Raw genomic sequence first — 15,660 nt, 5'->3', positions numbered from 1 at the left:
GGGGCAGATGCAAGTATGTTTCTACCTTCGACAGTGAGACTTCTACCAGCTCCTACTTTCTGTGTGGAATAGGAGGCAGAGCTGCCCGTGAAGAGCGAGAGGAGGGAGGCGAAGAGAGAAGTGGGAAGGTTTTAAGTTTTCTTGTGGAGACAGGTAGAATCATTTGGTGAGAGAAACACAGCAGGGTAGAGGTGCAGCAGCAACAAAGCAGTTGAAGGTTGTGACCATGAATGTTCGGAGCCCAATCTCCTCTACTGTGTGTAATTTTCTTTTTTTTTTTAAATAAATTTATTTACTTTATTTATTTATTTTTGGCTGCGTTGGGTCTTCGTTGCTGCACGTGGCCTTTCTCTAGTTTCGGCAAGCGGGGGCTACTGTTCGTTGTGGTGCGCGGGTTCCTCATGCAGTGGTTTCTCTTGTTGCAGAGCATGGGCTCTAGAGCGCACGCTCAGTAGTTGTGGCGCACGGGCTTAGTTGCTCTGCGGCCTGTGGGATCTTCCTGGACCAGGGCTCAAACCCGTGTCCGCTGCATTGGCAGGCGGATTCTTAACCACTGTGCCACCAGGGAAGCCCTACTCTGTAATTTTCAGCAACAGAACTTAGCTGCTCAGGGGCAGACGTGACACAGAGAAAGTAAATTGTTGGGTTCATCCAGAGTTAAAATTTTGCTAAAGAACTATCATTCTAAAGAGAGACAAGAGAGTTTAAGGTTTTGCTGAGAAAGTTATTGATGGTGGTGATGGCTTCATGGGTGTATAATTATCCTCAAACTCATCAAGTTGTATATATTAAATACGTACAACATTTTACATATCAATCATACCTCAATAAAGTGGCTTTAAAAATAAATGCTTTTGACCACCTAGAGGGCTGGGATAGGGAGGGTGGGAGGGAGGGAGACGCAAGAGGGAAGAGATATGGAGATATATGTATATGTATAACTGATTCACCTTGTTATAAAGCAGAAACTAACACACCATTGTAAAGCAATTATACCCCAATAAAGATGTTAAAAAAATGCCTTAAAAAAGAAAGTTATTCAATTGGTTTACCAAGGAATGTAAACTGGATAAGAAAAGAAGTGAAGAAAGGAGAGGACCAAACTATTGGGAATAATAACTAGATGCTTCAGTGACCAAGACTTGTCAATAGAGTCAAAGGACAACAGGGACAGAAGTAATTCAACAGCTAAGTTGGAAAAGAAGCTGTGGTAAACTGCAGAATTCTTGGTTAATGGAGTGGTAAAACGAGGCTCTTTCTATCCCTGAAGAACTATCATATCAAGCACATACCATAAGTATTCCTGTGTTTTACTTACACAGGATTTCCAAAGCAAGTGACCAAAAAACAGTTTTAGACTCTTCAGTTTAGTATTGAAAATGAGAAGGTTGAGAGACAGTCTACCTTTGGAGAAAGTTAGAATATTTTCCTAAACTACAACTTGTATGATCAATTTTTTGGCAGGGGAACCTTCCATTTACCTCGAGACAGTGCAATAGATATTGAGGAATCACCACTTGGAAAACTTGAGACTCTGTTTCCTAGAGATCAGCAGACTAGTATTTGACATACTCTTGAAACATTTAAAAGTGAAACTCACTGCTGAGTCTCCTTATCTAATGCAGAGTCAGCTGCACTTTCACTGCCAACAGAGCAGAGGTACCTGTTTCCCATGAGCCAGATGTATGAGAGGAGTGGTATTTGGGGTCATTTTAAAAGCAACTTTCCCCAAGACAGCTTCTTGACAGGGCAAGGCGACCTCTGCATCAAGAGATCGGGTGACCATCACATGCAGAAACCACAGGGTGTCATAGTGGAAGAGGTGCATTACTCCACAGAAGGAGCAGCAACCTGATGTTCTTATTTGGGTGACAGGGATCTCTAAAAGCACCGTGATGCATAAAATCCATAATACTGCCCACCAGACGAGGCCATCTGGAACATCCATCAAACATAAAGAGTAATCTGTATATCTTCTTTGGAGAAATGTCTATTTAGGTCTTCTGCCCATTTTTGGATTGGGTTTTTTTTTTTTTTTTGGTATTGAGCTGAATGAGCTGCCTGTATATTTTGGAGGTTAATCCTTTGTCAGTTGCTTCATTTGCAAATATTTTCTCCCATTCTGAGCGTTGTCTTTTCGTCTTGTTTATGGCTTCCTTTGCTATGCAAGTGGACATATATACACTACCGAATGTAAGATAGATAGCTAGTGGGAAGCAGCCACATAGCACAGGGAGATCAGCTCGGTGCTTTGTGACCATCTAGAGGGGTGGGATAGGGAGGGTGGGAGGGAGACGCAAGAGGGAGGAGATATGGGAACATATGTATATGTATAGCTTTGCTATAAAGCAGAAACTAACACACCATTGTAAAGCAATTATGCTCCAATAAAGATGTTAAAGATGTTAAAAAAAAAAAAACCATAAAGAGTACTAACATTGTATCTTATTTAAACCAGTCAAGTAAGACCTCTCCTAATCCTTACTGCTCCTCTCCCGATACTGTCCATCCCTTGCCACTCCAAATATGGAGGATTTAGAAACTAGAACTAGCAAATGGTGGGAGAAATTGGAGCTAGAAGATAGAGAACAATACGAACCCACAAACCTACTTCCAACTATGGGCTTTTCAGCAAGCCTGATCTAGGGGACAAGCAAAAGTTTAACTTTACTAAAGTTTGGACTTTTGCTAATAGATAGAGGACTCTTTATTTCAGCTACTGAAATGAGGTTGCTTTTTTTTTTTTTTAATTAAACATGACTGAAAGACTCTTTATTAAATGAAGTGACCAAAAATGTTATAGATTCTACCCCAGATATCACCCCAGGGATAGCAAGAATCAGACCAACAGAGTGTGTTAAATGGGTCACAGGTGAGAGAAGGAATGAAGTTGCTTTTGTATTGCACCTCAGGGAGTTCTATTCTTAAACAGAAACATTAGAAATAGTGACTTTTTTTTCAGATGGAGCCATCTGAGGATGTGCTATTGTCCAGGAACTAGGGAAGAGGGTGACAGGAGGAGCGGAGTCGAAGGTCTCTGGAAATGAGATTTAAGAAATGTGTAAAGCCAGGATATTTAAGGGGTTACTCATGAAGATGGTATAGTTATCCAGATGTTGACAGGATTTGCAGGATGAGGAATGTTGTGTGCCAGATGGGCATGTCATCTTAAGTGATGGCAGTGGGTGATCAGAACATCCTGTTCAAAAGAATAGGCAGAGAAAGAGCCAAATTATATGAGCCTTAAAGAAAAATCGACTTATTTTCATGTCAGTAGACGATTAATGTTCTGGAAGAGGGTGGGGAACAAGGAGGACACTGACTCTCTCAACAGTGAAGTATAGGGGGTTGAAAATGTTCAATTTCAGAAGCAGTGGTATCCTCTGGGGAGGATCAGTGAAAGTGCCAAAATAAAGAAACACTCCAAAAAGAGGTTTAGGAATTCACTGACCATATACCACCAGTTCAGAGGGAAAACCCTGGAAAGATTTGGGAGTGTTTGGTGAGAAGGGAAGAAAGGAAGTAACAGTTGGCTCAGGAATAAGAAAGAAGGATGAATGAATGAAACTGTGTAAAGTATTTCAGTGGTTATGTATTTTTATTGTTAACATTTCTATTGATGGAAAGATAACTGTTGCATTATTGGGCTGCCATAACAAACTACCATAACCAGGTGACTTAAAAAGCAGGAATTTATTTCTCCCAGTTCTAGAACCTGAAAATCCAAGATCGAGGTACCAGCAGGATTAGTGTCTGATGAGAGCTCTCTCCTTAGGTTGCAGATGGCTGCTTTCTCTCTGTGATCTCACATGGCAGAGAGAGAGAGATCAAGCTCTCTGGTGCCTCCTCTTACAAGAGCACTAATCCCATCAAGCAAGGCCCCAACCATCATGACCTCATCTAACCCTATTACCTCCCAGAGTCTCCATCTCCAAATACCATCTGATCGGGGGTTAGGGCTTCAACATATGAATTTTGCGGTGGGGTGGACACAAACATTCAGCCCATAACAAATGCTATTACTGCTTGTTATGACCACAAAGAGAGCTATTCTCATAGTACATTTTGTTGTTGAACAGAATTCAGGCACAGGAAACAAATATCGAACAAAGAAGGACCACATGATGTGTAAACTTATGTGCCTGTGCATTGCTTACTCTTCTACCATTGGTGGATTGACAACGATCACTGGTACCTCCACCAACTTGATCTTCGCTGAGCATTTCAATATGTAAGTAAAATTGTTGGGCTGGTGATTTAATAAATGGACAGCACACAAATTGTAAGAATTATTCTTACCTGTTTCAGAGAATCCAAAGACAGAGATGCTATACTGAGTTAACTCTCCTTTGTTCCCCATCAGGACTTCTATATGTCTAGAAACATGCCCTTCTACTCGTTCCCATAGAGTTAAATATGTAGGACATAGTGAATTGACAGGTGTTTGCAGATTGCAAGGTCACCTTAAAAGAAATAACTCCTGGATGACCATGCTCACCAAACACAGAAGACACTTTTCATTATAAATAATATTGCAAATGGTAGTTACCTAAAAAGAAAGGGGATTGTTTACATGGGACAATTTATGTAGGGTTTTGCAACTGACATTTGAACTTAAATGATGAGCAGGAAACAGAATTGCTCATTACAGAAAATTTGGTGTTGAGATTGAAAAAGATTTGAAGGATTGTGCAGTTACCAAAAATAGAAGTAATAAGTATTCTAAGGACAGATGTATGAATCTGAATATAAGTTAATGCTGTGATGTTACTCCAGTGCAGAAAATGGGGCACCTTGGATACAGTCAGAGCACTTGAGTTAAAAATTCCACAATTTTCAGTCACTTACTTTGTGAATTTGAACAATAAAAAGTAAATAACTCTTTCAAGACTTAATTTTTTCATACCTAAAATAGTCACAGTTCATATGATTATTGTGAGAATTAAATGAAGTAGATTATGTAAAAATACTTGGTACCATGTAAGAACTATTGAAGCAATAGTCTGAAAGTCCATGCTTTTTTGTGAGAGCTCAATCTGATCCTACACCCAAGGTATATTTTCAAGGACTAATAGGACAGATAATTGTCAGAGTGCCTGGAGGGTGGGCAGTGCTGAGGATGCCCTAGAATAGGATTTAGGTCCTTTTCACAGAAAAACTTAGGAAAACCACACTCTAGGAAACAGATTCACAAACTCTGTGAACTTTCTGAAATTATTTGCAAGATGTTCCAAGAAATCCAAGATTCAAAAAATGTCACCCTCCATTCTGGAAAGAATGAGAACTTATGTACAAAAAAGAACACTAACAGAGCAGTTTAGGGAATTCATAACACAGACCTCCATGTGCACTTATTGTTTCTATTAGTACACAACCACCATGTGTACTCCAATGGCCTACTTAGAAAGGAACCTTAGAAAGACATTTGGTTTATAAGTGGGAGACTTCTGAAATTCCTAGTGCAGAGAGGATTTATCCCATATATCTCCTAGTTCAAGATAGGAAATGTACTTGATCCCTTTCTGAAAGCTAGACTTCTGTCCTTTCACACGAATCCCCCAAAGAAGGAGATTCCACATTTCAGTCCTCTCTGCAAATCTCTTTTTCTAAAATTTAGACCAATTTTTTAATTTTTTATCTTTGTTGGTGTTAGAGAACTGCTGGTTTCCACCATTCCCATGAAATTACTTGGTATTGTCAAAATGACCATATTGAGTTTGCCCTTGGTCTTTGTGTTCTTGCCCGATGTATCGACAAAATTTTCTTTCTTTTATTTAACTGTTCCTTTGACTCTCTGAATGCATTCATCCATTTGCAATGACAGATTGAGAGCATTGTAGCACTTTGAGCAAAATGTTTCAGTAACTATTTTCCCCAATTGTCTAATCTTCTAATTCTCCTAATCATGGCAATTTGGCCAAAATGTTCTTTAAATTTAGAAAGTACTTAAAATGTACTTTGAAATTTAGTGATTTTTTTTCTTCAAGTTTTCTTTAACATTAAGAGTTATATGAAAACTGGAAAAAACTCAAAGTATCCCTTCTTGATAGAAAAGATTAAAATAGAAGGGGGAAAACAACATTATGTAACAAAATATAATTGATACTGTTAAACAAACTAGATATTTAATAAATGTTTTCTTAAATACTGACCCTAAAAAATACAACAGCAACCCAAAGCAACAATGGAATGAAATGCCTTCAGTTTCACTGGAAAAAGTTTCAGAAACTTAAAACTGCAGAAAATAAAAAAGATTTATTTTCTATGTTCAGATGTTTGGAGCCAGAGAGAAATCACCCTTTATTTCCAAATCCACTACAATAATCTCACCTTTTCTCTTGACACTGCTTGCTATCTTTTTGAGCAATACCAACAATCATTTTGTACAAATTCATTTTGGGTCTTGCCAACTTCCAAAGGGTACATAAGCATGAGGGTCAATGATTTCCTGCCTTTGACATTTAGAAAAAGGTGCTATCTTACAAATAAACTATGGGAGGAAGAGATTGGATAACACATTTAAAAGCCTTATCTATCTATCTATCTATCTATTTACTTATACATAAAATATATTTATATATTATACATGTGATGTCTTTTGTTCTCTTTTTTACACAAAGGAAATAAGAACAATGAATTCTGAGAAACCTAAATTTTATTCTGTGCAAATAAAAAACAGATCTTCACTTATTCACTCAGTCAATCAACAAACATTTGTTGAGGACTGACAATGTGCAAGGCATGGTTTTTAATTCTTTCGGAAAATGCAAAAAATAAAACTTACCAGAAAGAAGATTCCATCTCATTGTCTAGACAAAACATACATATATGGAAACCATGAAAAAATTTAAAACATAATACCATTTGTTCTTTGACATATAAGGAAGAAGGTAAAGTGACATGTATTGAGCCCTTGCCAGATGAATTACATATACTACAGTGCAAACGAATCCTATATATCCTTGCTGTGGAAGTGGTATACAGTGGTAATTAAAGGTATAGGCTCTGAGATTAAAATGTCTGTGTTCAAATACCAGCTCTTGGACAAATTACTTAATGTCTTTAAGCCTGTTATTTTGCCAGAAAATAAATGAAGATAATAATAAGATCTCTCTCTCTCTCTCTCTGAGAGTTGTTTTGAGTTTTACATAAAATAAATAGCACTTAGAACAGTGCCTAACACAAAGCATGTGCTCCATTAACGTTCGCTATTATTAGTAGGGTTGAGAAAGTTGACATTCAGCTTAGCAGTCTGAAGACCAAACCAAGATCAGTCAGACCCCAAAGTCTGTCTCCCTAAAATATTACCTTCCTAGAAACAGTTGAACATGCATCCTCAAAGAGGACTCTAGCTGTGTGCAGCACCCCTTGATCAGTAGAGAAAATTTGTCTGTGTAGCCTGGCCCAATCTTAAAAGAGGTAAACACCATGTTTATGGAGAAAATGAATGCAAATAATCCATAAAATCAAAGCACAAAAATTGTGTAATCAGTTTTTCAGGGAGGCAGTGGAATAGTCTGTGCATGTCTTTGCACAGTTGAGAATAGCAGTGTGCACATTGGCGTTATAAGAGTCTGGGGACGGGAGACCAGTTAGGAGTTTATTACCAATGTATTGACACATGATGAGAGGCAGAAGTAGATTAGCTGTGAAGTGATGGGGGGATTTAGACTTAGGGCACTGTACAGTCAGAAGGTAGTGAGTAACTAGGTGTGAGGATGTAAGGGTCAGGAGGGGTTAAGGCAACTCTGGGAAATTTTGACAATATGGCTGTATAGACAGTGATGTCATGAACTTCTAGAGAAGTCATGGCAGGTTCATTAGAGAAATAAATTTTATTTTGAGTATATTGAAGTGGCCTGCTCAGAATCTATCCACAAGGAGATCAGCAGACATTTGCAAATACATTGTTGAAATTAGTTGTAAATTTGGGACTCTCTCTCTATATAAACACAGATATTAAAATCTTGACTCTAGAAATGGTCATATAGGGAGAAAAAAAGTTAAAAGAATTGCGACCTGGATAGATTCATATGAAATATTAATAAGAAAGAAGATGAGAAAAGTTAATCAAGGTAGGTGGAGAACGAGGAGCACATGGGATTTTGAAAGACAGAGGAGACCATTTTCCAAAGGGAGGATGAGTCAGGAGCATGCAGTGTTGGGTAAGGGTCAACTAGGATGATGGCTGAGAAGAGGCTTTTGGTTCTCACAGTGTCCTCCAAGAGGGCAGGTGTAGTGGAACAGTGGGGTATGGGGCAGAATTCGGACTGAAGAGAGTTAAGGAGTGAGGACATCGTGGGAGGGCAAGGCAGCTAGTTTAAATGATTGTTTCAAGTTTGACAAAGAAAAGGAAAAAAGAGCAAGCATGGTATAACCAGAGGTAGAGTGTTCCTTTAGAACAAGGGTAGTGTCAGTCTGGTTTTACACTCAGGGGAAGGAGACAGTCAAAACAGAGCTATGTGAAGTTTGGGGCAAAAAGAGAGAGCGAGAGAGAGAGAATATATTGATTGGCTAAGAGTCAGGTGGAAGTGGAATGGAATAGAAACAAGAGTAGAAATGTCAGTCTTGGGAAAGAAGGCTGTGTCCTGCTGAGTGATAATGAAAAGGGACAGGTGAAGACAGAGATCTCTCAGATCACGTGTATGCATGCCCTCATTTCACAGATGAGGAAACCGAGGCTCCAAGAGTTTAAATCACGATCACTAGTCAGTGAAGCACTTGGCCTGAGTCCCAGTGCCCTTTTCACTCTGCAGCCTCATTGCCTCTCTGACCATCTGTGAGGGGGCCATGTTGGCAAAAGTCTTTAAAAAGCAAGTTTGCTGACAGTGACAAGTAAAGACTGCATGGGTATTTGCATTCATGCATTGCATTTTCTTTTTATAAAATATAAACCTGCACACATCACAAGTATTATTTGAAAGAGTTGCAAAGCTGGGAATGTGGCTAGTTTGACTGAACCACTCCCTTATTGTCATAAGCTGATGTATAGCTTAGAAAGTGCTTTTCAGAACAATACTGAGAAGACTAAGCCAATTCTCTAACTCAGCCAGAAGGTATGAAATTTCTTGTGTTCTTAATCTTTGAATCTAGTACCTGTGACACTTGAATTCTGACTACCTTGTGATTAATTCACCATTAGTTATGACTAATCCTTGGAATGGGGCGTTCTGGAAATATTCTTTGTTTCCTCTTCTCATTAGGGAAATCCTGCTTGCTCAAGGCTCTCTACCTGACCCTTCTGCTCCACTGACAGACTCTTCTAGTCATCACCCAATCTCCTCCTTTCCTAACACTACTGTTAATAAATCTCACCCTGTAAGTAACCCATTTCTTTCTACTCTGGTTCTTGAAAGACCTGCCAATTCTGCCAATTTCTTTCTCTCCTTGTGTGGATGCTGTATCATTTGAAACTCTGTTCGGTTACTCCAGAACTTCCATTCCCATTCTCCTCTTATCATAAACTATACTCACATTTCTATAAATTTGTCTTATCCACAAAAGTTGTCTTATGCACAACTACCACCCCTGATTGCAAACTTCTAAAGGCTTCATGAATTATTGTCTTCTTCATCTTTTAGCCCACAAGGGGCACAGGTAGGTGATCAATAAATTGGTTGCATTGAACTGTACCAAGACATAAATGAAGTGCTGACTGTTCCTGGGAATCCTCTAAGTAACCGAATAAGCTTTTGATATTAAAATAAAGTTATTAAGGGAAATATTATTAGGGACAATTACTGCTTTCATAACAGAGGAGTTTTGATGCATCAATATCACTCAACAAATGCAACAGCTATTAATAACATAGAAGGCAAATCTATCAGATTAAGGATGGATGATAAATCTATCAGATTAAGGATGGAAGATATCACAAGTAAAATTTTGTAGTTTGCTGATTATCAAAGTATATTATTCAGCTTGTAGGTGTCAGCAGTGAAATATGTGGGTATACAAAACAGCTTGGAAGGAAGCTGAATTATCAATGATTAGCACAGTCACTGTTATACATTAAATAATAACTATTATAGCTTCACAAACCTAGAAATGGTAAAAGAAATGTGTTTATAGGCACCCTAAATTCAAAGCCCACTTCCCTAACCTCCCTTCTTGATTAATCACAGAGGAAGAAGGCTAACCAGTTACCTAGCAATAGCCACTTGCAAAACTTACCATGATTCCCCCCTGCAGAAAAGAGCAATGTGTGTTTCTAAGGAAGAATTTCTCTGGCAAATAATAGAGAAGAAATTTGGATATTGCAGAGTTTGGACTTAGACATTGGTTCAGATTTCAGTCTTGCCATGTATTAGCTTAACTTCTACAAACATCAGTTTCTGCATCTGTAAAATGGAGGCCAAACTAGAACTTATAACATTATTATGAGGATTAAATGTCATAGTGCATCCGTGGCCCTTAGCAGAGGGCCTGGCAGGTAGGAACTTGTCAATAACCCTAACCATTTTTTGTTGCTGCCGCTTCTACTTTTGCCATTGCTATTAGAAATCTAAGCCTGGCTCATGAGTAACGAGTAATTAATATTTCCGAAGAAACCTCTGAAAGTACACAAATACAAAACTGAAAAGTGACTTTGACTCAGAAATCATCAAAACAGTCATTAATCAAAAGGACTATAATCAGCGTGGATACCAGCTGATCGCACTCTTAATGCCCAAAATCTGTTTCAAGGCTGTAAACGTCCACAACCGCATGCATTCTTTTGAGACCAGTACTGTGTATTTCGTTAGTATGATTTGTGATCTTGTATATGGGCATAAGAACTGCGTCGACAACACCATCTTCCTAAATATCAACACTGACGCACGTATAGGCTTTAGGTCAAAGCATGTCTCTCCTATGGTGCCGTCACTCCTACATGGTGTTCTAAAATGTCCTTAAAACATAAAGTTTGTGCTCTAGCTTATGGATGTTTTGCAGTATATATGGAATTTTCTCTTTTCACCTGGGAGCTGGTGTTGAGGACACTAGGCTTTAATGAAGAGAGGTTGTGTTTTCAACATTCGTCCTGGGTGTAAATATCCAGCTTGACTGGATTCTGTGACCTTGAGCGATCCACTTAACCTTCTAAGACTCAGTGTTTTCGGTGTAAAATGAAAATATAATGCTTTGCCCACAGGATTTTTGTTAGAATTAAATGTGCTTAGCTCATTCCTCTAAGACATAGGGAGCCCCAGGTGCATTTCCTCTTCCGCTCATCTCCATTTACTTCTGAAATTATCACATCCATTTCCATGGTTTATAAATCCACCTGTATGTGGGTAACCACCAATTTTACATCTCTAACCTGCCCTCTCAATTCCAGACTCATGTGTCTAACTGCTTATCCACCATGGCCACATGGGAAACTAAGGGACATCTCACATTAACATGCCCACAGCAGCTTCCTAATCCATCATGCCTTCTGCCAACCTGTTCTTCCCTCAGACTTCATTTCAGTGAATAGCACCTTTTCCCAATTTCGTACCAAACATTTGTAAAATTTATTGCCTTCTCTTCATCTTCACTGCTACTCATGTAAATTAAGCTAAAATCTACTCAACTCTGCTGTTTTTAAAATGTTTTTAAAAGCTGAAAAATAAAAACTTAAAATAAATAAATAAGAAAAGAAAAACAGCATGAATTTATTACCTCGTAATTTCTGTGGGTCAGGCATCTAGGCACAGTTTAGCCAGGTCCTTTGCTGAGCTGAAATCAAGGTGTCAGCTGGGCCTGCAATCTCCACAGCAGCTCAGGGTCTTCATTCAGGCTGTGGAGAGAATTCAGTTCGTTGTGTCTGAATTACTGAGGTGCCCGTTTTATAGCTGACTATTGGCATAAGGTCACTCTCAGCAACTAGAGGCTACCCCTAGATCCTTGCCGTGTGGCCCCTTCCTTCGGCAACATGGAAGCTCACTTCTTTAGGCCAGCAGGAAAATCTCTCTTTTAAGGGCTCCCTTGAGTAAGTCAGGCCCACCCAAGATAATCTCCCTTTTGATTAACTCAGAGTCCATTTGTGGGAACCTCTGCAAAATCCTTTCACTTTAGCCATAAAAGAACCTAATCCCAGGAATAAAATCTTGCCCTATTTACAAGTTCTGTCCACACAGAAGGAGAAAGGAATATACTAAGCATATATACCAGGGGCAGGATTCTTGGGGTTCATCTTGGAACTCTGCCTACCACACTTGACTTCCACTCTTGTTACGGTCAATCTTGACAATCCACCTAGCTAATATGTTTTATGAAATTCATAAATTTACATAGATTTTAAATTAGATCATGTCACTAGCTTACTATGTTCCAATTACTCCTAATTGCATTAGTATTAAAATCCAAGTTCCTTCTGATGACCTACAAGGTTATATAAGATGTGACCCCTATTGGCTACTTCTTGGACTTTATTTCATGTGACTGTAAACTTAGCTCACTATCCACAGCCACACTGGTCTTCCAAACTCATTCCTACCCCAGGGCCTTTGTACTTGCTACTTCCTCTGTCTGGAATGCTATTTCCCAGTTATTTACATGACTGGCTCCTTCTTGCCATTTAGATCTCATCTCAACTATCTCTTTTCTTGGTCACACTATGTAAAATTTCTCCCTCTACCTAATAACTTTTTATCATATTATTCTATTTTATTTTCGGACTCATTATATGCTTACCGGTTTGTTTATTGCCTGTGTTCTTCATTTAATATAAACTGTGAGAGCCTGGACTATGTCCATCTAATTCACTACTACATCCCCAAAACTAGGAGACTATCCGGCACATGGTAGACACCCAAAACACAGTGCTGGGTGAAAGAAAAGGATTCTATTAGAATTAAATGTACTTAACATCGTTTATGATAGAAGAAACCTATATCTGCTTTAGGCAGATACTTGCAATCCCTTCACTTATAGGATATGAGGAAGTGGGAAAAGAACTACCACAGTGAAACTAATCCCGAGTACGCCACTCATTCCACTTTCATTCAAAATATTTACATCTGCGTGGTGTTTACTTTCTTACTACTGAGTTCAAAAACAAAGACAAAACAAACAAAAAACCCCCAGAGTTCAGCTTTTTTAAGCTTTCATTTTTCTAAATGACCTATCCCTCCAGGCAAAAATTTTGAAAAGCTCCTCTTCGGTCAAATCTCACAGGACTCTCTGCAGTGGGTGGGGAGAACAATGCAGCCTGATTTCAAGGTATGAGCTACAGATGGTGAAAAATGAAATTGGGTTTGGGGCATTGTTTTGAACCGAATCCAAGAAGCATTTCTCAATGTCTTCAGGCTGAACAAAATAACATAGGCCACTGACCTGTAATCCAAGTCTAATAAATTGATGGGAGAAAAGCTTAAGCCTTTTCCCACTTATTTTATTTTCCAACTGAAAACAACATTTATTTTTAAGCAGGCAATTCTCAGTAGAACCTCATGGACATGGTAAAGCATTTTTTTCCATTCATCAATTCTCTGTATTCTGTAGCATTTTTTACTTATCATTTGTCACTTTCTAATGGCATAAATATATAAGCTAATCCTAGGATCTCTTCAAAGTAGATAGAATCATCCTCAAGTTGCCAATAACTCTAGGACCCAGGGAGATCAGCTCAAAGAAATTGTAGACAACATTAGAAATCTGCAGTTTTGAAAGCTTAATTTTGTTTTTTTAAAAAAACAAACAAGCCTTTGCATTTTTTAGGAACCATTCTAAAATAGGAGTGCTCTAAAATAAATTTGGCTTATGTTGAGGCATGTAGCATGAATCTTCTCAATTATTTACATGATCTTTTTAAGTGGCAAAATACAAGGTACGATTTAAATAGAAAAAAATATATTGAAAATCTGTCATTTCTATAAAGTTCTCTATATTTTGTGATTTCAAAAATAATTTTTAAAAATGTTAAGTGTTTTTATTATTTCTGTATTATATTCTGTACTTTTCCAATTTCTGACTCTGTGTTACTGCTTCACGAAGAAAATTTAAAGACAACTGTTTCTCAAATTTTCTTTTTTTTCCCCCACAGTCATAAAATAGATAACTATATGAAATTTAGACTACATTTTGAAACAATGAATGTGAGGTTACCAAAGAAACTGTGCTTGTACCTGACCTTTTTTTGTTGCTATTGTCTTCTTCTTATTATGTGATCTAAAAAGCTGAAAATAACTAGGAGAAAGGAAAAAGTTGATGTTTTCCACAGGACTTTTAATTATTTTTATCTGATTTATTCTGTTTGACTGAGCCCCAAAGCACTGTTTAATTCTAGGAAGAAAGGGCTAGAATATGTCTGGTAAGATGGTTGTAGTTGCTCTGGGGCAGAAGAAACAGAGAGGGAAACAGCCTTGAGAGACAATGCAGGTGGGGTCTGAGTCCCTTCCGAGTCTGGGATGTCAGCTCCCAAGACGAAATGGTAATGGACACATTCAGTTTTGTTAAGTTAATTCTCATCTGTTCCCAAGTCTGCTTATTTGTCTTTCCTCACTCATATACTGATGATTTGAGTACGAACAACAAAACGCACACACCCATGCATACCCATTTCTTGTGCATTTCCATGAGTAGCAGGTACCGTGGTAGGTTCCTTCACAAACACTTCCTTATAGATTGAATAAAGGGAGCAAAAGTTATAACATGCCCACTCTTGTTTTTGTGGGAAGCAGCAATAATTATGCAGTTACAGACTCAAGAGATATAACTGCATAATTTTACTAAACTAACTTCTGTATTTAATGGTGAATACCTCCCACATCTTCCTTCTTGGCTGGTGGCACAGGAAAGATGGGAAGTGCTGCTTCCCACTGACCATCAGAAAGGATTCCACTTGTACTCCTTCTGTGAACACATTTCCATATTTTCACACAGGCGCTACCCTGATTGTCATTGCATCAACTTTGGATCATGGTTTCTGATGTCCTTCCCGGCTGCTATTATTATTCTCCTCTTGTCATGGATCTGGCTTCAGTGGCTTTTCTTAGGATTCAAGTGAGTACATACTCCATGTTAATCAGATAAATAAAGGTGTCTGGGTTCCATGTTCTCAGCCCCTCATCCAGGGCTTTTACACCTATTTCACGAGTGCTGCATTTCTCTTGTCCACAAAACTGACATGTATGAACACATACATTAAGGACCCTCTAGAATATCACCTAACCAGTGTTGACTGTGGAAGAGAGTTTGTAGACATTAAGACATTAATAGACCAGAAGGGCATATGAAGCTCATTATGGTGAGGACCCAGTCCAACCTGTTAAAGTGTTATTTTAAGAAGTCTGTCCCGGGCTTCCCTGGTGGCGCAGTGGTTGAGAGTCTGCCTGCTAATGCAGGGGACACGGGTTCGAGCCCTGGTCTGGGAAGATCCCACATGCCGCGGAGCAACTAGGCCCGTGAGCCACAATTACTGAGCCTGCGCATTTGGAGCCTGTGCACCGCAACAAGAGAGGCTGCGATGCTGAGAGGCCCGCGCACCGCGATGAAGAGTGGCCCTCGCTTGCCACAACTAGAGAAAGCCCTTGCACAGAAACGAAGACCCAACACAGCCATAAATAAATAAAAATAAAAATAAAAAAGAGTTCCAATTTCAACGGTCAGATACTCTTAAAAAAAAAAAAAAAAAGAAGTTTTGTCCCTCCTCTTGGTTTAACGTGGGGATTTCCTCAGGTTATTGAGTTACTT

At 38.7% G+C, this 15,660-nt stretch overlaps 1 protein-coding gene across 1 annotated transcript in view; it reads left to right on the top strand.

The window, feature by feature from the left end:
- SLC13A1 (solute carrier family 13 member 1) overlaps positions 1–15,660 on the top strand; it is a gene marked incomplete at its 5' end in the record, with an annotated part of 60,381 nt that overhangs the window by 25,798 nt on the left and 18,923 nt on the right. The window contains 2 exons of the mRNA XM_082632978.1: positions 4,080–4,231; positions 14,851–14,970. Coding sequence (XP_082489104.1) covers positions 4,080–4,231; positions 14,851–14,970 — 272 coding nt within the window. The remainder of the gene's footprint in view (positions 1–4,079; positions 4,232–14,850; positions 14,971–15,660) is intronic.

This window comes from Mesoplodon mirus (assembly GCF_964341445.2).
Source record: "Mesoplodon mirus genome assembly, chromosome: 9".
In the NCBI taxonomy this organism is placed as follows: domain Eukaryota; kingdom Metazoa; phylum Chordata; class Mammalia; order Artiodactyla; family Ziphiidae; genus Mesoplodon; species Mesoplodon mirus.
The sequence above is the reverse complement of the archived record's forward strand: the minus strand, read 5'-3'. Positions and strand labels throughout refer to the sequence as shown.